The 22,747-nt window shown below is 45.3% G+C and overlaps 1 protein-coding gene across 1 annotated transcript; it reads right to left on the bottom strand.

Annotated features, from left to right (window-relative positions):
- Positions 1 to 9,456: 9,456 nt before the first annotated feature.
- On the bottom strand, positions 9,457 to 21,338 carry LOC102460423 (pancreatic alpha-amylase). The gene is made up of 10 exons (XM_006119797.4): positions 21,124 to 21,338; positions 18,922 to 19,068; positions 17,970 to 18,167; positions 14,472 to 14,702; positions 12,122 to 12,255; positions 11,915 to 12,037; positions 11,704 to 11,803; positions 11,451 to 11,572; positions 11,234 to 11,359; positions 9,457 to 9,713 (listed from the first exon to the last, which is right to left on the bottom strand). Exons 1-10 carry the CDS (start codon positions 21,289 to 21,291, stop codon positions 9,524 to 9,526), a joined length of 1,539 nt encoding a protein of 512 aa, XP_006119859.2. The 5' UTR covers positions 21,292 to 21,338; the 3' UTR covers positions 9,457 to 9,523.
- Between the last annotated feature and the right edge of the window lie 1,409 nt (positions 21,339 to 22,747).

Raw genomic sequence — 22,747 nt, 5'->3', positions numbered from 1 at the left:
TCTGTATAATGCAGACCAGAAATTTCACAAATAATTTGTACATCAAGCCCAAAAACCTGTGTCTGAACAAAAGCTGATCTTTCATAAATACAACAAATCTTAAGCTATATCTATACTTCAACCTTCTTCTGCAAAAGCTTATGCAAATGAAGCGCGGAGGAGAATATCCCTGCACATCATTTGCATAATTAATTAGCAGCCAGTTTTGCACAAGAGGCTTTTGCGCAAAAAGGAGCCATCTACACAGCTCCTTTTTGCACAAAAGCCTCTTGTGCAAAAATGGCTGTTAATTAATTATGCAAATTAATCACAACAATATTCTACTCTGAGCTTCATTTACATAAGCTTTTGCAGAAGAAGGCTGCAGTATAGACGTAGCCATAGTCAAATGTGGAAAGGACTCAGAATAATAGGAATATATCGTGACAGTCCAGCTGAAATGATACTGCAGATGTAAGGAGGACTACAATTGTGGCTTTTCTTCCTTGAACTCGGTAATTGACTTGGTTTTATTTTAAAGAGGCAATGGCTATTTCTTTAAAGCAAAATACAAAACAAAACAGGTTTTGTTAATAGATATATTTTACAAAGTAGTTATCTTGATGGAAAAATAACAGTTCTTGCAGTGAAGACAAAGGCAATATGAATTTCAAGGAGAGGCATCAAATCATAGTCTCCTACTGAAACAAAGTAATAAAATTCCACAGTGTTAGAAATACACAGACAAGTAAATATTAAGAAAATGTACCAAACTGCAAAAGAGACTTTGGAAGATGAGACGCTTAACGGTGTGAATAAATGACAGTCAAAAGTGGAGGAACTATCAGACAGAACTCGTTTGCTCACCAGGAACCGATTGTTCACAGGCAACTAACTCAGAAGCTCTGTTATCTCACAAGAAAAGCAAGTTGCAGAGAAAGCTTTGCATTCCAGCAGAAAGCCTCCAAATGCCAACATCTAGTGAGTTACTATAATGACAATAGATTAAGAACCATCCCTAGCTGGTCAAACTCATCAAACTTTTAAATCCAAAACACAAATTTCCAAAACTCTAATATGACTACCATACCTGACCCACCCCATGGACCTGAAATTTGATACTAGATGGGGGGTTTTAATCTTGCAAACAAAAGATACACAAAGATCCTGAATAGTTAAAAGTTATTAATTGCACACTACAAACACAGTGCAATAGAATGCAATAGGAATTTAAATGCTTGAAAGGTATCCATGGGTATGTCTACACTACAGCGCGAATTCGAACTAATTTAGTTCGAATTAGTTAATTTGAACTAAGCTAATTCGAACTAATGCATCTAGAACTAAAAACTAGTTCGAATTAGCGTTTTGCTAAGGATGGCTGGAAGCAGTGCCGGCAGGACATCAGATGAGGACTTAGAGCATGGAGCTGCTGTCTCAGGCTAGCCGAGGGCTGTGCTTAAAGGGACCCGACCCCCACCCCGGACAGACAGTTCTCAGGGGTTCCCCGCTTGCAAAGCAGTCCTGGCTTGGAGTGCCCGGACTACCCACACTGGGCACATCACACCACTCGGCCATCAGACTGGCTGCACTTGCCGCAGGCTGCCATCTGGGGAGAGGGGGCAATTGGAGGGCTGCAGGAGAGCTTTCACCCCCAGAAGCCTGCAGAGCCAGCCCCGTCCCCCCCATCGGGGGCTCGTACCCCATTCCTCCCTCACCTCCTTCCACTTACCTTTCCCTAGCCCCCCTTCCTCATGTACAAAATAAAGAAAACGTGTGTTCAAAAATAGAATCTGTCTTTATTGAACAAAACTGGGGGAGACTGGGAAAAAGAGGTGGGAGAGGGGAAGAGAGAGGGTGGGAGAGGGGAGGGCAACTACAATGATCAGAGGTTTGGAAGAGGTCCCATATGAAAAGAGGCTAAAGGGACTGGGACTTTTCAGTTTAGAAAAGAGGAGATGGAGGGGGGATAGGATAGAGGTCTATAAAAGCATGAGTGGGGTAGACAGGTTGCATCAAGAAAAATTCTTCATTAGTTCCCATAATAGAAAGACTAGAGGACACCAAAGGAAAGGAATGGGTAGCAGGCTTCAAACTAGTAACAGAAAGTTCTTCTTCACAAAGCAGAGTCAATCTGTGGAACTCCTTGCAGGAGAGCTTCTACCCCCAGAAGCCCGCAGAGCCAGCCCAGTCCTCCCCATCAGGGGCTCGTACCTCTGGAACACAGCGCAGGAGGCTGTGAAGGCTAGAACTAGAACAGAGTTTAAAGAGAAGTGAGATAAAGTCATGGAGGTTGGGTCCATGGAGTGGTATTAGCCAGGGGGTAGGAGTGGTGTCCCTGCCCAAAGTTTGTGGAAGGCTGGAGAGGGATGGCACGAGACAAATGTCTTGGTCACTGTCTTCGGTCCATCCCCTCCAGGGTCCCTAGGCTTGGCCGCTGTCAGCAGACAGGCTACTGGCCTAGATGGACCTTTGGTCTGACCCAGTACGGCCATTGTAAGCTCAGGGGTCAGGCTCGGGGGTCTCAGTGGACCACCTTGATTTTCATGCACACCTGCTCCTGGGTGGCCAGGCTGGCAGCTCTCCTGCCCTAGATGGCCACTTTCCTGTGCCTAGTGCGGAGGTCGTGGATGAGGTCCACGATGTCCGCACTAGACCAGGTGGGTACCCACCTCTTGCGGTCCAAGGCAAGCTCCCGGGAGCCGCCAGCCTGGTCCCGGGAAGAGGGGGAGGGCTGGGGTACATCGGGTGGGTGGCTCGATCTGTGCCAGGTGCAGGGTCTGCTAGCTGGGTGCTGGCAGGTTTGCACCTGGCACGGGCATCGTAGCCAGCCCGTGCCCCTTTAAGGGGTCCGGGGCCGGGAGGGGGGGCGATAGAGTTTCCCTGGTGGTGCCCAGAGTGGCCACCAGGGAAAACTGGGGAGGGCTAGCCTCCCACTAGTTCGAATTAAGGGGCTACACACCCCTTAATTCGAACTAGTAAGTTCGAACTAGGCTTAGTCCTCGTGGAATGATGTTTACCTAGTTCGAACTAAGCGCTCCGCTAGTTCAAATTAAGTTCGAACTAGCGGAGCGCTAGTGTAGCGCCTATCAAAGTTAATTCGAACTAACATTCTGACATTGATGTAATAAAACAGATACGTGGTCTTATGCACAAAGAGTTGTAAGGGACTTTGGTATTTTTTGTGCTGTTTGTGGCTATTTACCATCAGCCTTTCAGCAAACAAAGGCATTTGGACATTCAACTAGTAATCCAAGTTCCTTGAGGGGGAAAAAATAAAAGCTTCCCTTAGGCTATGTCTAGACTGGCCCCTTCTCTGGAAGAGGCATGCTAATTTCTAACTTTGGAATAGGGAAATTCGCGGGGGATATTTAAATATCCCCCGCGGAATTTAAATAAACATGTCCACCGCTTTTTTTCCGGCTTGGGGAAAAGCCGGAAAAGAGCGTCCAGACTGGCGCGATCTTCCGGAAAAGGGCTTTATTACGGAGGATCGCGCCAGTCTGGACGCTCTTTTCTGGCTTTTCCCCAAGCCGGAAAAAAAGCGGCGGACATGTTTATTTAAATTCCGCGGGGGATATTTAAATCCCCCGCGGATTTTCCTATTCCAAAGTTAGAAATTAGCATGCCTCTTCCAGAGAAGGGGCCAGTCTAGATGTAGCCTTACTGTTTAACCCAGTTAGCACCTAGTGTAGAAGCAGCTACACAAATATGCACACACAAATGAATTTTATTTTCTTAGAAACTTTAAATCACAGGCACTCGGAATCCTGTAGGGTCTGCAGCTGCCATGGAGACAGCTGAAATATTCAATTGTAGCTTTGAAAAAATCACTTCCTTTGTGATAGGCTGTGGTACAGATTTTAGTGAATTTCGTCATCATAGATTGCGCATAAGGAGGCTCTATTTTTAATATTATTTAAAACTTTGTAAAGCAGAGAGGCAGCACAAACTGATTTTAGTATTTAAAAATAAATAAGTGGGGGGGGGTCAAGCCTCCTCCCAGAAGTTTGCTAGTTAGAATGTCTTAGCACCAGTGCTTCCTCAGAGACTGTGCATGAGACTTTATTTTTAATATTATTTGAAACTATTCAAATTTTGTTAAAGAATATTCAAACATATTCAGTGCCACACTCATAAAGCAACAGAGTGGGGTCGGTTTGCCCAAGCCATGGCAGGGCTGGGGCTCGGCTGCTCAGGCTACACTAACCACAGTAGGATTGGGGCCGGAGGTGGGGCCAGGTTGCCCCAGAATAGTCGGGGCCAGGATTAGGGCTGCCCAAGCTGCAGCAGAGTTGAGGCTCGGGCCAAGCTTAGTGCCGCAGCAGGACTGAGGCTGGGCCGAGGCACCCTGCCCATGACAAGGCTGTAGCCAGGCGTGGATGGTCCTGTCCAGGCTGCCACAGGTTTCTGCCTTGCGTGGACTCCCTGAAAGTGCCTGCACTGTGCTGTGCTAAAGAGGACGTTGCATGGCCATGTGGCTGCACAGCTAGCACCACCAAATCCCACTTTACATGGGCTTGCCGAATTTCTTAACCTTATCAGCATCACTCTGCCCTCTGCTCACCCATTCCCAGAGGCCCCTCCCTGCCCTGCCCCTTTCTCTACTACTTCATCCCTGTTGTCTCCTTTTCCCCCGCCAGCAGTTTGCTCTCCCCTCACCCACCAGGGAAGGGAGCTGCACATTTAGACTGTGTTACCCTGGAGACTTCAAGTAAGCAATTAAAATGGTCAATTGGTGGAAAAGTTAGGGATGTCTCTGCCAGAAGTCAGATTCAGCCTGACAGTAACGTATCTATCACCACTTAACTGTTCCATAAATGATGGACAAAACATTTAGGGCCAAGCCATATATTTGAAAAGAAATGGTTGAGCACAACAAAAGGCAATGGTATATTGAATTAAATGACCCCACCTTATCCCGAAAAGAAGGTAGATAGAAAGAGAACCCAATACAACAAGGGGAGATCTTACAACAATGAGGAGGCGGCGATGGAAGCCTGTGACCCTCTACCCATAGGCTATTTGGAAGCCCTTGGGGAGGACTGACAGGGAGGTCCCATGAGGCGAATCCTTCCTGTCGGAGGAAACACTCGAAGGGAAGAGGACCCTTGCCTCGGTGGTGGACGGCGCTGCTGGAGACCTTCACGGATCCTTCGAACACGTGTAGATCCTCTCAGGGACACGGAGGTAAAATGTCTTTATACAGTCCATAAATCCAGTCCCTAATTAGTCCTGAGAGGTTTCCCAAGTACTCAGTGGAGACTCCGTAGATTAGGCCAGTATAGATAGTCCCTAGGCCATAAGTCCACACACCCTGGAACTTCTCACAGGACCCGAAGACGAACAAGGAGGAGAGAAGAACGACAAAGAGAGAAACCTGAGCCCTTGATCGGAGTAGGCTTTTAAAGCACTTAAGGCGGGAAAACCAGATGAGGGCACTGTGCAGTGTTTGGCTGTCTGCCAAAGACGGTTAGGGCAGAGTGCAAAGGTGTTAGGGAGGAGTGCAGAGGTATTTTAGGAGGGAAAATGCGGGCAGGACACTAAGGCGGGAAATCCTTGAACAAGAACCCAAAGATTCCATTTTGTTTTACCAAACTCCATTTTGAATTTATACACGCATGGTAAAAAGACCATCTCCTCCATACCCGGCCTCCCAATGCAGCCAACAGCCGCTTGTGGGGAGCAGGGACACCTAGCTGGGGCACCTGCTAGGAAGAGCAGGAGGGTGTCAGGGGGGTCATGGCTCCAGGCTGGAATGGGGCCAGAATGAGGGTTTCAGGGGGAGAGGAGGAGGCTAAGATGGGGTGGGGAAGAGGGTGGGCTTGTGGGCTTTAGAGTGGGGCTGGAGGGGGGTTGGAGTGTTTGGAAGGGGACTCTGGGGTGGTGAGGCTGTGGGGTTTGGCATGTGAGAGGGGGCCTCAGGTCTGGGCAAGAAGTTAGGGTGCAGGGAGGGCATTTTGGTGAGGGGGTGTATGTGTCCTAGCTGGGACAGCAGGGCTGGGGCATGAGAGGTGGTTCAGTGTTTGAGCTCTAGGTGACTCTGACTGTTGCAGGTCATTGGGGCTCAGTGGCACTGACCTGAAGTAGCCCCTTAAATAGCAGCCCTGCTGGTGTTGCTTCAGTATTTCACAGGGACAACAGAAGTTGCATGAGGTTGTGGCATCCCTGAATCCTTTCCTCCACTCAGCTTCGGCCTCAGCCCTCATGCCTATCCCCTAGAGCCAATGTCCTGCTCCTGGCCCTGGCTATTGGGGAATAGTTCGGGACTGGTGTAAAAGTGCTGTTAAGCTAAAAACTTGTGACAGGGGCTGCACTTAGACATCCACAGGCAGGGACACAGGTGTCGAATCCATGGGTGCTTCGGACCTAGAACACCCATGTGGAAAAAACAGCAGAGTGATGCTTACCACTCACTAACAACTCTCCTTCCCCTCCCCCCAATCACACATGGCAGCTGGTGGCCCTGCCAATGAACTTCTTCCCCTCCCTCCCAGCATCTCCCACGCACCAGAGAGCAGTTGTTCCGTGGCATGCAGGAGGAACAGGGAGGAGGGGGATGGGATATATTCAGGGGAGGAACTGGGTGGGAAGAAACAGGGACTCAGAATGGGCAAGGGATGAAGAGGAGGAGCCTGGGGCAGGGCAGGGCTGGGCAGAGGCCAGGCAGAGGCGGGTGACTGGGAGAAGGGGTGGAGTCAGAGGGAGAAGGGATGGAGTCAGAGGGAGGGACTTGAGGCAGAGCAGGAGGTGAGTACCCCCGGTAAAAGTTGGAAGCCAGCACCTGTGGGCCAGAACACACCAAACATAGTTACATGAATGATCTCCCAGTCACTCCTGAATCATCAATTCCAGGGCCTTGGTCAGTTCTCTGCAGTGCTACAGCCCAGGACTATACAGTCTTACACTGCTTAAGGCAAGTTCATTAAGTAGCTTGCCACGCCCTCAAGATGAAATGGACACAGAGTAGCCTTTGTAAACTGAGCTGAGTTTTCCCAAGCCACTTTAATCAAATCAGTTTCAGGTAAAATAATAAATCAGGTTCATTAATAAATAAATAATCAATCCGGTTCATTAACTACAGAAAGTTAGATTGTACGTGATTATACATGATGGGCATAAAGATCGGAGATTGCATTAAGAAATGAAACAAACACATTTTACATGCTACATTTTTACTCTAAGCAAGTGATGAAGCAAACAATGTCTCACCCTCAGAGATGGTACATGCAGGTTACAGTTTCTCAATACTCAGGCTGAGACTATCATCCAGTCAGAGACAGAGACAGAGACAGAAAGAGAGCGAGTGTCTGTATGTGTGTGTGTCTCTGTCTGTCTGCATAGAGACCATGTGCTGCTGTCACTGTTTCTCTTATATTTTCTTCCAGCTTGCTGCAAAGTTCTTTGCTGTGATGCAGTTTAGTCTGCTCCCATGGGATATGTGTCCTCTCCCAGCAGGCTCTACAATAGTGGAGGGGTAGGGGATTTAATGCAGGGGTGGGGAATTCTTTTTGGGTCAAGGGACACTCACCCACAGAAAAGCCAGTCCGAAGCCACATGTAAGTGAGAAACAAACAAACAAAAAAGACCAAAGAAAGAAAGAAAGATACCTCACTCACGCAACTCAGGGTACCAGGGTTCCCTTCACACTCCACCGTCATTAGGGGGCACGATAGCTCATGGCTTCCCCTCAGGATCAAATTAACTCTGAGAGCCTGAGGGTAAGTAGATTGTGGGTCCCCCCTAGACTCTGGGGTGGGGACGAAAATGGGTTTCAGTGTGTGGTAGAGTGCTGCCAGGGAACAGGGTGAGAGAGTGAGGATGAGGGTGCAGGGTCTGGACAGAAGGTAGGGTGCAGGAGCAGGCTGGGATTTGGGGTCTGGGAGAGAGTGAGGGAGAGTTCAGGAGTGGGCTGGTGATGGAGCATCTGGGTAGGAGGGGGTGCAAGAGTAGGGTTAGGGTGGGATACAGGAGGCAAAAGGGGGATGGGCGTGCCTACCAAGCTCAGCTGCAGGGGGGCACTGGTGGTGCCGCGCTGGCAGGCATCACTCCCACTACTTCCATTAGCCAGGATTCACAGTCAATGGGAGTTAAGGGGACTGGAGCCTGCAAGGCAGCTCAGGGGACATGTTGCAGCACAGAGCTGCTTTTTCTCTCTTCCAGGCAGAGTCCATGGGCCGGATGCAATCGGTGGCACCCTTGCCCCAGCCTGCGAGCTGCAGGTTCCCCACTCTTGCTTTAATGCCATCTGCCTACTGATGGCTATGCCTTTGTTGTTACTGAAAGGCTGATTGTAGGTGTTCCCAACCTCACAACATGGTTCAGTAACATGTATATCATTATGTTATTCTCTATATCAGGGGTGGGCAATAATTTTTTGCAAGTGGCCACTTCTGAAATTTTTGAGGTAGCTTCGGGCTGCACTGGAAGGGGCAGGGCCTCGAACAGAAGGGGCAGGACCAGGATACTTCCGGGCTTCCCCACTCACAGACCATGATTGGTCTGGGGGTGGGAGAGCGCTTTGGCCCCCTCTCCCCCAGATTTCCCCTAGGCACCCATGCCTCTGGCAATGTAAGAAGACTTCCTGCATTTCCCCGCCCCCAGGCCCATCAGAGCCTGGGGACAGGGGAGCATGGGAAGTCTCCTCCCACCCTTCCCGGGCACCCTTTGAGGGTGGGGGCAGGGCAGAGGAAACTTGGGGAGGAGGAGCATGTGAAGGGCTTGGGGAGGAGGAGCATGTGAAGGGCTTGGGGAGGAGGAGCATGTGAAGTCTCCTCCCACCCTGCCAGGAGCCCACAGTGGTTCTAAGGGCCACATTTTCCTGGCAGGGTGGAGGAAACTTTATATGCTTCCCCCTGCCCCCAGGCCCTAATTGGCTTGGGGATGGGGGAGAGTCAGGGCCTTCCCAGGCCGGATCAACCCGCTTGGTGGGCCAGCTCCAGCCCTTGGAGGCCCTTTTGCCCACCCCTGCTCTATATAATGCCTTCAGAACTTCATATATAATGATCGTACATACAGTCCAACAGGTTATTATTGTTCAACAGATCAAGACTGATACAGAACCACGACATATTTTGTACAAAACGTGTCATAATTATATGACCACAGTGAATATGGGGGATCCCAGGATGCTACTGTGAGATAGTGTCACTGATTTGATGTGAAACAAAATCTTTTTCAACACTTTTGCTTTGCCAGTGAACCAAAAATATCCATTTTTTTTCAGCCAGCTCTATTAGGTGCTCTTTATCTGGCCGAGTTTTGGAATTGAAACTGTAAAATCATCTCGAATCATGGTTTAATTTCACTTTTACAATCTTCATGTGAAACAAAAATGAAGTACTCTTTGAAATTAACCATATTTGTAGGCCTATTTCACCATCTCAAAAATGTGTTTCAGTATCAGTGCTGGTTATTGTGTAATAATGGTACAGCAATTACACAATATTTCATTAATGAGACTAAACATACCACAACTTCTTCACCAATACATTTTATTCCTTGCTAGAGATGTTCTATAGAGAATCATTCATTCTTGCCTGGATTACAAAGTTGCATCAACATGAATTGCAATGAAAGGATCCTCAGCATGGTTACTAATCTGGAAGTTAGCCCTGCCATCACCAGCTACCTCCACGTGTAATCCTGTACAGTGGTCGTCTTCCTTTTGACCAGAAATAACATCACAGTAAGTGCCATTGGGAAGACCAGTTTGCAAGTTTACATTCAAGTACCTATGAAAAACAGATGGAAATGGAGTAAGTTTAATTTGAACTCTATTTCTTTTTTGTTATAAAGCTTCATGTTTGACCTGCCTGGTGGCTTTGGGGACAATGTTCAGCACCACAATACCTGATGCTTGGGGTTTACTGAGTACTCTTGGGTTTGCTCTTTCACTCCCTGATGCAGCAGAGTCTGGGTGTGTTAGAGAGGGACAAACATCAGCCTACAATAAATACTTAGGCCATTGTATATGTTGTCTATATGGCCTCAAAGGGCCCATGCAGCCCTGCTAGACATAAAGAAAGAAGGTTCCAATTTGAAATGCCAGCAGGCCTTGCATGTGTAGGAATGAGTAAGCAAAGGCTACTCCATCTATTCCCATTCCCAAAGGCTTCATATATTTATAATTCAGTATAGAGGCTGGCGAAAATAAATTATTCAGACTCATTTTTCATTTGACCTGGACATTTAAAGAATTAGCTTTTGACTATCTGTAGAATGATCCCACTTTCGAAAGGGCAAAAATTAATTAAAATTGAAGCCCCATTTCATCTGGGATAGACATGAGGACAAATGTTAATCTCCTGAAGTATCTTTCAGACAGACAGTCTCTCACGCATGCAGTTCTATCTGACAGCTGCTGTTCCTTTTGTGTGAAGAGGAGACTATCCACAGGGTAATTTACACATGAAAGACTCAATTCTATTCTACTTGCTTTCACCTTTTACTCCAGGCTCGACCTCTATTCTCCACAGTCCAGTAACATCCAGGGTCTGGCATCCCCGTGGATGCTCCTTGGTTGGAGCCCTTGCCGTGCTCAGACCCTCTTCCCCCACCCTTCCAGAGCTTCTGGAGCACCACAAATAGCTCATCTGGAGTGCTTAAGCTCAGGGAGGGAGCAGTAAGAGCAGAGATAGGGGATGCTTGGGGGAAGATACAGGGTGGCTCCGGAGCCCTGCGGGGACCAGGAATGAAACCCCATTGCCAGCAGCAGGACCAGCATTGACCAAGCTGGAACTGGGGTGAGGAGTGCTTAGGGGAGGAGGCAGGGTGGGTGCAGAGCCCAGGGATTGGGGGCTAGGAGCACAGCCTGATGGCCGTGGGACTCAGTGAGCTCCCACAGGGCTGCGCTCCCGGGGCTCCACAGACATCCTGCCTCTTATACCAAGCATCTTCTCAGTGCCTGCTCTGCCAATGCTGGTCCCTCTGCTGCTGCCGGAGTGGAGCCCTGCAGCTGGCAGCAGCAGAGGGGCTGGCACTGACCTTCCCTCATCCAGCAAGTTCCCTGGTTTTTGGCCAGTCAGGTCCCAAGGGTTTTGGAACAGGAAGGGATAACCAGTACTATAAATATGCCCTGTATCATGTGGGCATAATGTCCATGGACAGTCAATGGGGACTGCCAATACACATCAGAAGACAGAATTAGACTCCAGAGAGAAAGACAAGAGAAAAAGCATGAAGACAGATGTGCAGTTATCTGCAGGGACAGGGAGTAACATTGTTTCTGAAGCTTTTCACCTCACCCTCTTACCAGTTGTCATTATTAAAGATGATGAAACCTCTATTACCACGCCCAAAAGCCACTTGGTTGCTGTCATTGTCCCACCAGTTTGTGAAAGGCTGGTCATCAACCACATTACGGAAGATAACCATGTTCCTGAAAATACAACCAATAGACATGCCTTTAATTAAAATATCCCCACATCAGGGGAAGAATACATTGGAAATTGCCATATGCAGTGTCCTACTTTATTTGACGCCATCTGTGTTCACAGATCCAGTCGTTGCCACAAGTAGTGTCCGGATTAATTGTAACAGGTTTAATTGATCCATCCTCATAGCTTGGTGGTCCCACCCAATCATTAATGTCCTTGTTATTAAAAACAAAGTTATACAGATTAATCATTCTATCTGGGGAGAGGGCTCAATGGAGCACACAAGCTGACATAGAGTTAATAGCCTAATGGCTTACAGACTTATTCTCGTTGACCATAAACCTACCTTTCCATTCTGAAAAAATCTTGGCCAACGATAACTTGACATTACACGTGTCAATCCATAAGGATGTGCAAGCATAAAACCAAGTGCCATTTTGTACAATCTGTAAACCAAAGAGTAATGATATACATGAAAATAACATTGACTTGGGGGAGAGTAGTGAGGGGAGAAGAAGGGAGGAAGGAAGGGAACTCTGTTGGCTGTATAAAGCTACCTGGAATCCCAGAAGGTTAGAACAGAAGCTCCCCCAGCACCATGTCCCCTCTGGGTATCATGATTATCCACAAAGACAAGAGCTCTGTCAGAGGGCATGAAACCCCAGCCTTCTCCCCAGTTCCTAGTCAAACAATCAAATACATTGGAATTAGTATTTCAAATATTGCAGGAATCTAACGATTAATTCAAATAATAGCGATATTACTTTAAATAGGCCATCTTTTCTCCATTCCATTTGCGGAGTACTGTACCCAGTTTGGCACCGTATTTGAATTCAGTCACTCGGCCATTTCCAAAATATTCACTGCTCTTGATTGGCTCTTCACCCAAGTCAATTACCTAGTTCAAATAAGAAAAGCCCTTATTATAGTCCAATCAGCTGGATAAAACATGAAATCATAGCCCTATATGCAGCCACCCTGCCTCTTATACCAAATACCTTCTCAGTCCCTGCTCTGTGAATGCCAGCCCCACCAGATGCTTTTGGGGAAGAAAAACACAAACAAACAGTTGAACATATTAGAGCAGAAATAAGTTGGGTTACTTGCTAAATCCCATTTATTGCTTCCTAAAGCATCCCAAATTCAGGTGCATTTTAAAAGCATTTAAAAACCTCTTGTCCCTGGCTCCATCCCCCAGTACATCATGACCACGAAGAGATTAGTAATGAACTACATGACCCAGTTCCAATCAAACTGACAATAAAAAGAATCAAATGACTTTAAAGGGTCATTGCTGAGAGATTCAGGTCCAAAATATTAATTCACATTTAAAAGTTTAAATTGGGAAAGATTGTCTTATAGTTTAAAAACAGTCATTTACATATAAAAGTCAGGTAACAATATTGCAGAGATTTGGGGGGAAATCTTACAAAGTAATTTACCTTTTTAGGGAATGCTTTTTATTCTTTCTTTTTTGGTGCTGAAGCTACAAAATAAAATTCAGAGCTCTCTGACATATTTGTAATGATTATGGCAATGATGAAGTTGGGGTGGAAGCACAAAAAGGAAGCAAAACAAAAGAAAATGCATGAAAGAATTATGTACACGTTTTAAAGTTTTTCACTGAAAATGTCAACTAGACTTGCAAACGTAAAGCTCTAGTAGCAAAATTGGAAACTGGGGGCTGGTGTGTGAAGTACTAAAGGCTAGAATCCACAAGAACTAAAACTTTTGAGGCCTGATTCTCCATTATTTTTAGCTTTGCGTGATCAGTTAGGGTATGTCTACACTACCACCCTAGTTCGAACTAGGGTGGTTAATGTAGGTAACCAGAGTTGCAAATGAAACCCGGGATTTGAATTTCCCGGGCTTCATTTGCATATTGCCAGGCGCCGCCATTTTTAAATGTCCGCTAGTTCGGACTCCGTGCCCGCGGCTACACGCGACACGGACTAGGTAGTTCGGATTAGGCTTCCGAACTACAGGTACACTTCGTTACCCTAAGACAGCTACAATATGTATGCATGTGTAATACCAAGAATAAAATCCTGACCACTAGAAGTCAATGGGAGTGTTGACATTGAAGGCAATGAACCAGGAGTTTACCTCAGGTATTTAGACATTATTGGATTGCAAACAAAAGGATTCATTTGGGCCCGTACAAATTAGAAACATGAACATTTTGACATTAGATATTTTTGCGTTAATTTGTAGATAATTCAATCAAGATGCTTAGCACTCTGGTCCTCATCCAACAAAACACTAACACACATGCAGGATCAAGTACATACATTATTTGCATGAAATAACCTTTTTCTCTGCAGAGCAGGCCTGGGCAAAATATGGCCTGCAGGCTGGATCCAGCCTGCCAGGCTACTGGATCCGGCCCATGGAGGCAGTGGGAAGCCCGAGGCAGGTGATGGGCTTCCTTTCTGTTTCAAAACTGGAGGGGAGGGGGGAAGTTTCAGGAGCCTTCCTGACCCCAGCACAATCCCATTGGCTAGTTTCTGGCCAGAATCCAACAAATGGGAGCTGCTTGTTTGAATAACAGGCAGCCAAGAAGAACCACTCCCCCTCTCCTTGGCTCAGTTATTCACAGAAGCACATGGCTAGGCAAGCAGACAGGCTGGCTGACTAGGAAACGTTTTAAGCTCTGCAAGCCTTGGCTCTGCAGGCAGGTAGGCTGGTTTGGCTGCTGGCTGGTAGAGTCTCTTGGCCACAGCCTGCCTCTGGAACCCCAACCCCTCCCTGCCCCAACCCTCTGTCCCCCCCACTCAACACACCCAAAACCTCTTTCCCCCTCTTGCAGTCATACCTACTGTCTGATCTGGCACCCCAATCTCCTGCCCCAGATCACAATCCCCTCCTACCCTAGGTCACATCCTAAACTCCTGCACTCCAGTCCCCTGCTAAACTCCCTCCCAGATTTCAGTCTCCCTCCTGCTCCCCTCTGCACCCAACCTCCTTCCCAGACCCTGCACTTCCTCCATTAATATCATGGAAGTGTGTGGCTCTTGATTACGTTCCAAAATCTTGGAGTGACACCCCGTTCTCCCCCCGTTAAAAATTATTGCCCACTCCTGCTGTAGAGGGAAACTAAGAAAACTAGATTACCTCCTGGTAAATGAAAGGTCTTGATCCTTCGGCAAACCACTGTTCAGTTAGATTTTTCAGTTTGTCTAAAATTGCTGTCATGTCCCCAGGCCACATGTGCTTGGAAGCATCAATTCTGAAGCCTGCCACGCCGATATCAATAAGATTGTTCATGTATTCCGCAATTTTTGAGCGCACATAGTCCTTCTCCAGGGCGAGATCGAGAAGACTGACAAGTTGACAGTCACGGACCTGTTTAAAAAATTAGCTGGGACATTGATTTAAGACAATTTTCATCCCAGGTGGTAAATGAAGTATCCTGGACACAGTTCCTGCAAAGCCATTGTTGGGAAAAAAAAAAAAAAAAACAACCAACCCGGCACAGAATAAGAGGAATTTCGTAGGGAAGCCCCAGAAATTTTTTCCATGGTACACACTGTCAGTCCCTATGGAGCCATGGTGCCAGTACCTTTCCCATGCCATGCTGCTGGTGCCAGGACCTTGTCTGTGTCATGAGCAGCCCCTGTCTTTCAGCCTAGCTTACTCAGGTGCTATGTCACTACCCATTCCTGAGAAGGAACACAGGCTGCTGTAAGTGGGATGAGGAAGGGTAGGCCCCAGTGTAGGAGCTAGCCCTATGACACCAGCAAAGAGGATTAGTGATGGGTCATTAGTGTAATGCATTCAGGTTTGGTCCCATAGCCCTGCCGTCATGACACAGGGAGCATGGGGCCAAATGTGAGTAGCACTGTGATGAGGGTGCACCAGTTTGCAATATCACTCAATTTTGGTCCCTCTACAGCAGGGACACATGTGTGGCCAGTGGACCAGCCAGCCCTCCTCATTGTTGTCACTACCAATGGTACACAATGTGCATAACATACATATGGCTGCAAGCGACATTGGGATTACATAGTCTATATAGATTATACTAATATAGGGCCTGATCCTCTACTACCATGTATAGTTGTTTAGATTAGGACAAAGACTGATTGCATTTTACACCCAGTCTGGCTCAGTATAAGTTATTTAGGAAGAAGCCAGCTAAGAATGAGGGCTATTATTTCCACCAATAATAACTGAAATGTGTTTAATATTTGATGTTTCCATGTCTATAAAGCTTGAACTTTTTTAATCCCAATGTGGACAGTCATTAAAAAATTATCTGACCTTTCCTATAATTTCCCACAATTCTGAGACTTTAAAATGAATAAAAATATTAAGAAGTACTTAAAATGCACAATTTTTGCAACAGTGAAGACTTAAATGGATACAAATTATAAAAGGGCTAAATAAACAATATTATACAAAATAAAAATCTATTTCTGCCAAGCTTACTCATGTGATTTTAATACAATTAGAAGAAGTAATCTGGTTTAATATGCATTTTTTTACTTCAGTTCTAATATTCAGACAAAAATATTTCTCTTCAAGATCAACTACATGCCACTTTACTCTTAGCTTGAGTGTATGTGAGATTTTATTAGAGCTGAATTCATAATGCAAATGTTTGCCACAGATTTCATTTCACAATTTTAAACAAATTCACATCGACTGTGGTCACGACCATTTTGCTGACATGAATTTTTAATTAAATAGTATTTTTAAAGCAGTATTTTAAAATATTATCATACAAAAAATAGTTTCCTATGGCAAACCTAATATATTTCAGAGAGGCGACTTGTAATCAAATGTTTTATCTCTGCATTACAGTGAAGATGTATAATATGAAACTTTTGCACCTTTCATCCTAAAGGATGCCCAGTTGCTTAATGATTTTTACAATTTCCCTCTCTTTTCCTTCCCTTCCTCCAGCCCTCAAGACAGGGACAAAAGGAGAGAAAAAGAGAGGGAGAGAGAGATAGGAATCCTTTCATGTACCATTGAAAAAGGGTGAAAGATGCTGTTTAGCAATGCACAGCATTACTACCTAACTATTCAGGGCAAGGGGTGAAGAATATTGCTTTCAAATGAAGCCGCCCTGGGAATTAAAGCAAGGAGACCGCATAATGGGATTTGGTGAATACAGCTGACCTTAGACCCTGCACTGGGAAAAGAAGCAATCAAATACCTACTAATCAGAAGAGGTCAAAAGCTCAGTTGTGTGGCTCACCCATAACAAGCACAAGGAAATGTGCTATCTACTGAATCACAGATTTTGTATCACTCTGGGATTTCCATCTGTATTTCTAGATCAGCCTGGGTAGTGGGTGTCAATGGCAGGGGTATGGCCCCACCTATGCTTCACCCCCAGGCCAGGCCCCACTTCTGTGTGCTTTTCACAGAGTTCTGCACTGACTGAGGCTGGCTAGCTGACCTCCCACAGGGACTCTGGTGCTGGGGCTGTGCTGCCAGTCCAGTGCTTGGTGCTCTGGGGCTTGCTTCCTGGTGCACCAGGGATGGGGGCCCTGTTGCCACACTGCCTAGCGTCTCAGAGCACTGGGTCTGGGAACTCTGTGGCTGCACTCAGGGGTGGATATAGGGCAGGGCGAGTGGGGTGGCTGCCCCGGGTCCCACGCTTCAAGAAGCCCCGCGCATGCGCCGTGTCAAAGGGGGGGGCCTGCAAAATTGTGCTGCCTTGGGCCCCGCAAAATCCTTATCTGCTCCTGGCTGCACTGCCCAGAGGTGTTGTGGCCATATCATTCAGAGCACTAAGGCTGGGGCCTCACCCCATGGCCACTCTGCAGGAAGGCCAGAGGCTATAGTGGTGATGTTCTGGGTTCCTGGGAAGAATCAGGCAGGGCCTCACACAGAAGTGAAGGAGGAAGAATGGCTAGTCTCCCCCAGTGGGCAGGCCAGTGGGTAGCCAGGCTGATCAGACTCAGTCCTGATTAGCTTTTAAGAAGTAACAATATCCTTTGAAATGACCAGCATGGCCTTCATTTAGCAAGGTACTTAAACACATTCCTAACTTTAATTGTAAGAACTTAAAAAACAAATAGTCTTGCAGCACCTTACAAAAAATGTATATGGTATCATGAGCCTTCATGGGCACAACCCACTTCAGATTTAATTGTAAGAGTTATTCCACTGATTTGATAGATCAACATGCTTAAAGATCCTTGCTGAACTGTAGTCTATTGGTTATATAATTCTCACCACTCCTAGTAGCTAATTAATGCAGAGACTATGTGTGAAATATTGCTAAAGCTGGGCAAGAATTTGCTATGGAACATGTTTTTCAAGCAAAAAAAAAAGTTTTACCAAATTTGTTTGGATGGGGTGGATTCGTGGAGAGAAATTCCTAAAATTTCAAAACTTAATTTTGACTTTAAAAAAAAATCAGTATTTTGGTACTTTTAGTTTCAAAATGTCCCTTAAATCTATTTTTTTAAGTTTAAAAGCTTAACATGGAAATTATTTTATATTATTTTTAAATTGCCTATGAACTGAGAAATCGGTTATTCACCAATCCCTAAGTTTTTCCTAATCTGAGGTATTATATGTGACAGCAAAGCCCACTAAAGAAGAGGATGTGAGTAAGAACTGAAAGGGAAAATATATTTTACAATTGTTTACCTGAGTCACATCATGGTAATTTTCAATGCCTCCACTTCCAGTTTTACATTTACCATCATTAAAGTCCCACGCTGAGTATGGCACAGCAGGAAAATCTCTGGTCCCTGAATTGAAATAGCTTCCACAAGTAGAACTATTACCAGAGCCAGCACCAGATCCACACATATGATTAATTACAGCATCCACATAAACATGAACCTAGAAAGCAGTGTTTACATTTCAGTTTAATGAAGCTAGTACCTGTGTGCCATTAAATGAATAACACTTATTCTCTCATTCCCTTTTGACTCCCCATTTTTTTCTAGAGCTTTTTCATATTTTTCTAAGTATCCAGAAGTTAGGTCGCCAACCAATCATCCGCACCACCTTTGGAACACCAGACTGCTTGGGAAAAAAAAAACCTGTATCATCTTTCTTTTTAACTCTCACCTCCCCATATCTTCACTCCTAAGTGACCTGATTTTGAGTGCTAATGATCATATACCATCAGTAATGCAGCAGTCAAGAGCATATGAAGTAAAATGATAAATGTAGGCATCTATCTTAAGTTCCTCTATCGCCAAATAATAGTTACTCTGATTTTTGCTAATTGAAAGTTTTGCAATTATACTCAATTTTAAAAATTGGCACCTGCTGGAAAGCAAATATTTCTTCTGATTACAAACTTAAAAAAAAAACAACAACATAGACCCCAACAACCCAAACCCAATTTTTGCTGGGATTTTCTTTAACAATACTTTCTTGTGTTGAGCTATTGCTACATGATGCAGCTTTTGGTTGACATAGTCCTCCATTGTGAACAAGTGAAACATGTCCTGTGCTATGGCAAGTTATCTCCTTGGCTTTAATAAAGAATATAAACTTTTTTCATTGGAACTAGGATAGAGGGCTACCTGAAATCTCTTTCACCTCCCCACACTGTTTATACAAGAGGAATTTCAAAGTCTCTTACTCCAACATTGTTGCATCTGGTCACCATGTCTTTAAATTCATGCTCATATCCAGATCGTGTACATAGATTGTAGCTGATTGGCTGGTATCGTTCCCACCAGGGCCTCCATGGGTTAGTAATTATAATATTTTCATTTGGAGGAGATATCTGTGAACAAAGTGATGTCATTTGAAAATAAAATCATCATTACTTATGTACGAGTTCAAAGTTATAAAGACAGAGGCCTGGTGAACATTCCATCTAATCTTTTTCATCTATGTGTGGATTTTTTCTATCTATATGAGGAATGAATTTTGTGTACATCAAGGCCTGTATGAATGTGCACCACCTGTAGAAACAAAAAGCCTTGCTGTAGACCTTTGCTAATTAGCTGAGTGGCATATGAATTTCTCCTGAGCAGCTGCACAAACGCCCAGGTTACAGGGAACACTGGCCCTGACCCTCTGCAGCAAGTAGCTGGCTATACCAGAACCCAGTTCAGGGAGATACTCAACACTATTATCTCCCTTTGAAATCAATAAGAGATGAAGCACCTCAGCATCTCAGAGGTAGTCCTTACAGACAGAAACTCACTGGGAGATCAGGCTCCTGAGATAACTTATATGTAAGTGTGTAATGAAGCTAGCATATGAAATAGACATAGCTTCATGCAGCATGTTGAGAAATGGTATGTATCAAATTGTACTTCAGACCCATACTCAGGGGCTATGTGAAGGACACAAACATTCCCACAGTCCTTCATGGTGTGCCATGGTGCTGATTCCTGCTGACCTAGGGAAGGCAGGTAGGGTTGCCAGGTGTCTTGTTTTGAACCGGATAGTCCAGTATTTGAGCTTTCTCTTTGAGAAACAAATTGAGAAAATATAAATGTCTGGTATTTTCTAAATAAGATGCAATGTAGATTGTATGTAATGTCAAGTGTGCCCAGTATTTTTGTTGAAATCATCTAGCAACCCTAAAGGCAGGGGCTGTGCACTGCCCCAGCCTCCTTCCCCTGTGCGCTGGCCAGCCAGGGAAGGCTGGGGCTGATTCCCCCTTTCTCACCCATGAGTAAGGCCAGACCCCAAAGGGATGGGGGCAGCCACCAGCCCCTCCCAAAGCTCACTCCCCTCCCCACCAAAATTCCTGCATATGGGCTAGGAATTGTCACTTTAACAGGCTGAGCTGCATTTTAGACCCCTTTTAGGCCTTCTTGATACCTCTCTGGCAACAAGTTTTATGGCCCTCATCCCTCTCCCCGTGGAACCACACAATCCTACAACTCCTAGAATGAGGCTCTGGGCTGCAGGCCCCGTTTACCAACAGAGATATGACAGGCTCAACTGTATTTGTCAGCGGGCCTGCCAGCCCTTTTTATCTAAGAGCCTATGACCACATGTTGATTAAAGGCACTACAAAACAGTTTCTTCAAAATTAAGTATTATGTATTCACCCAACGATACACAATACTCTGAGAAGAGAGTTAAAAAGTGAGGGGCCTGTATACATGTTCATGTGTCTTACCTCAACTTTATTCAAGTTTCATAGAGTCCAACCCCCCCATAATCCCAGGAAGGGAGAGGCAGACAGCATATTTTCATCTTATCTTTGTCAAAGTTAGCTCCAGCCAAAGCTGCTTATTCATCTCTCCCCCACCCCCTTTTCCTATGCGGGAAGGGGGAGTGTCAGTCTTTGCCATAGTGTTCCTTTGATCCCAGGGTCAGGAAAAATAAATGTACTAGCTCAACGCGAGTCAGACAGGTGGGTACTTCCCAATTAAATCTCACTCCATTGTTTCCCTAAGGAACCTTGGTAGCTCTGTGGAAACCTTTATCTCTATCATTTCTTCTTTGTTCTCCTAAACATTCTCCTTCAATTAAATTTGGTGTACTCAAAATATCAGGCTCATAAACTGTAGTGCATATTAATAAAAAATACAGGTATCTCCCTTATTTCCACATTAATTCATAAAGATTCAAGTGTTATTTTGCATTTAGAGGAATTAATATTTTAATTACACCCTTTGGAGTGACTAAATAAATGTACACCATCACGATGGACTGGTCTCATTCTTACTGTTTTAGCATTTAGCATGTCCATTACCAATTTCTATTTAGTTTGAACTTGGTTTCTGTCCTATGTGACTTGGATTTTTACTTTGGTAAATAAAATATGCTGGTTATTAAGCAATTTCACTATATATTAACATTAGAGGCTACATACCTGAACTCCACCAAATCCATTGGGTGCTAAATACCGTTCACATTCAAGAGCAATGTCAGCCCAACACCATTCAAATAAGTGGACAATAGACGTCCTCCCAGGTTTTGTATTTGGGTTGTACTGGGCCCAGCAAAATGAAATGACAGCTAGCAGAAGAAAGGCCTTCATGGTTCTTTTAATAATAGCTTGTGTTCTTCTCCCTGGATTTTTATACTCATGCAAGAGGGTAAAGTACATGGTACAAATTACAGATTTGAAAAGGCCAACTATTTTTAGCATGCATTTTGTTTATCTTGCTGTTGTTTTGACTGTTTCAGAATTGCTTATCAGATGAAGCTATACCACAATCTCTCATGATAACTTCAATAATGTAACAAGTTAAGGTTCAGTCCTCAACTACACAAAGATGTTGTGCTGGTATATAACTGTATTGATTGCTAGAGTGAGCTTTTTACAGCTATATTTATGCTGATACTATCCCTACTATGGACACAGAGTGACCTTATAGTGTAGCTTTTAACTATACTTATGTTTGTATTTAGATAAAGACTTCAGTGTTTTGGTTTTGGGGTTAATTCTGTCAACAAATTCAATAGTTCAAAGGACTGTGATGTGTGTGTATGGGGGTACAAATACTTACTGTCAAAACCAGACGAACACAGCATCAGAGAAAGTAACTAAAGTCTAAGGTTTCAGGGGGTATGTCTACACTACAAAGTTAATTCGAACTAACGGACGTTAGTTCGAATTAACTTTGATAGGCGCTACACTAGCGCTCCGCTAGTTCGAACTTAATTCGAACTAGCGGAGCGCTTAGTTCGAACTAGGTAAACCTCATTCTACGAGGACTAAGCCTAGTTCTAACTTACTAGTTCGAATTAAGGGGTGTGTAGCCCCTTAATTCGAACTAGTGGGAGGCTAGTCCTCCCCAGCTTTCCCTGGTGGCAACTATGTGACCCTGAGCCCTGAGCCCCCCGACCCTGAGCCCTGAGCTTACAATGGCCGTCCTGGGTCAGACCAAAGGTCCATCTAGCCCAGTAGCCTGTCTGCCGACAGCGGCCAACCCTAGGGACCCTGGAGGGGATGGACCGAAGACAGTGACCAAGCCATTTGTCCCGTACCATCCCTCTCCAGCCTTCCACAAACTTTGGGCAGGGACACCACTCCTACCCCCTGGCTAATACCACTCCATGGACCCAACCTCCATGACTTTATCTCACTTCTCTTTAAAACGCTGTTCTAGTTCTAGCCTTCACAGCCTCCTGAAGCAAGGAGTTGCACAGGTTGACTCTTTGCTTTGTGAAGAAGAACTTTCTGTTACTACTTTGAAGCCCGCTACCCATTCCTTTCCTTTGGTGTCCTCTAGTCCTTTTATTATGGGGAACTAATGACGAACTTTTCTTGATGCACCCTCTCCACCCCACTCATGCTTTTATAGACCTCTATCCTATCCCCATCCCCCCTCAGTCTCCTCTTTTCTAAACTGAAAAGTCCCAGTCTCTTTAGCCTCTCTTCATATGGGACCTGTTCCAAACCTCTGATCATTGTAGTTGCCCTCCCCTCTCCCACCCTCTCTTCCCCTCTCCCACCTCCTTTTCCCAGTCTCCCCGAGTTTTGTTCAATA

This window comes from Pelodiscus sinensis, chromosome 9, assembly GCF_049634645.1.
Source record: "Pelodiscus sinensis isolate JC-2024 chromosome 9, ASM4963464v1, whole genome shotgun sequence".
NCBI lineage: Eukaryota > Metazoa > Chordata > Testudines > Trionychidae > Pelodiscus > Pelodiscus sinensis.
The sequence above is the reverse complement of the archived record's forward strand: the minus strand, read 5'-3'. Positions and strand labels throughout refer to the sequence as shown.

Bases quoted from the DNA above. Each gene is read 5' to 3' on its own strand.
- LOC102460423 (XM_006119797.4), bottom strand. From the start codon at position 21,291: ATGAAGGCCTTTCTTCTGCTAGCTGTCATTTCATTTTGCTGGGCCCAG. The intron at 19,069-21,123 runs GTATGTAGCCTC...CTTTGTTCACAG, and splicing joins ATGGATTTGGTGGAGTTCAG to ATATCTCCTCCAAATGAAAA. The intron at 18,168-18,921 runs GTAAGAGACTTT...ACTGCTTTCTAG, and splicing joins CCAGATGCAACAATGTTGGA to GTTCATGTTTATGTGGATGC.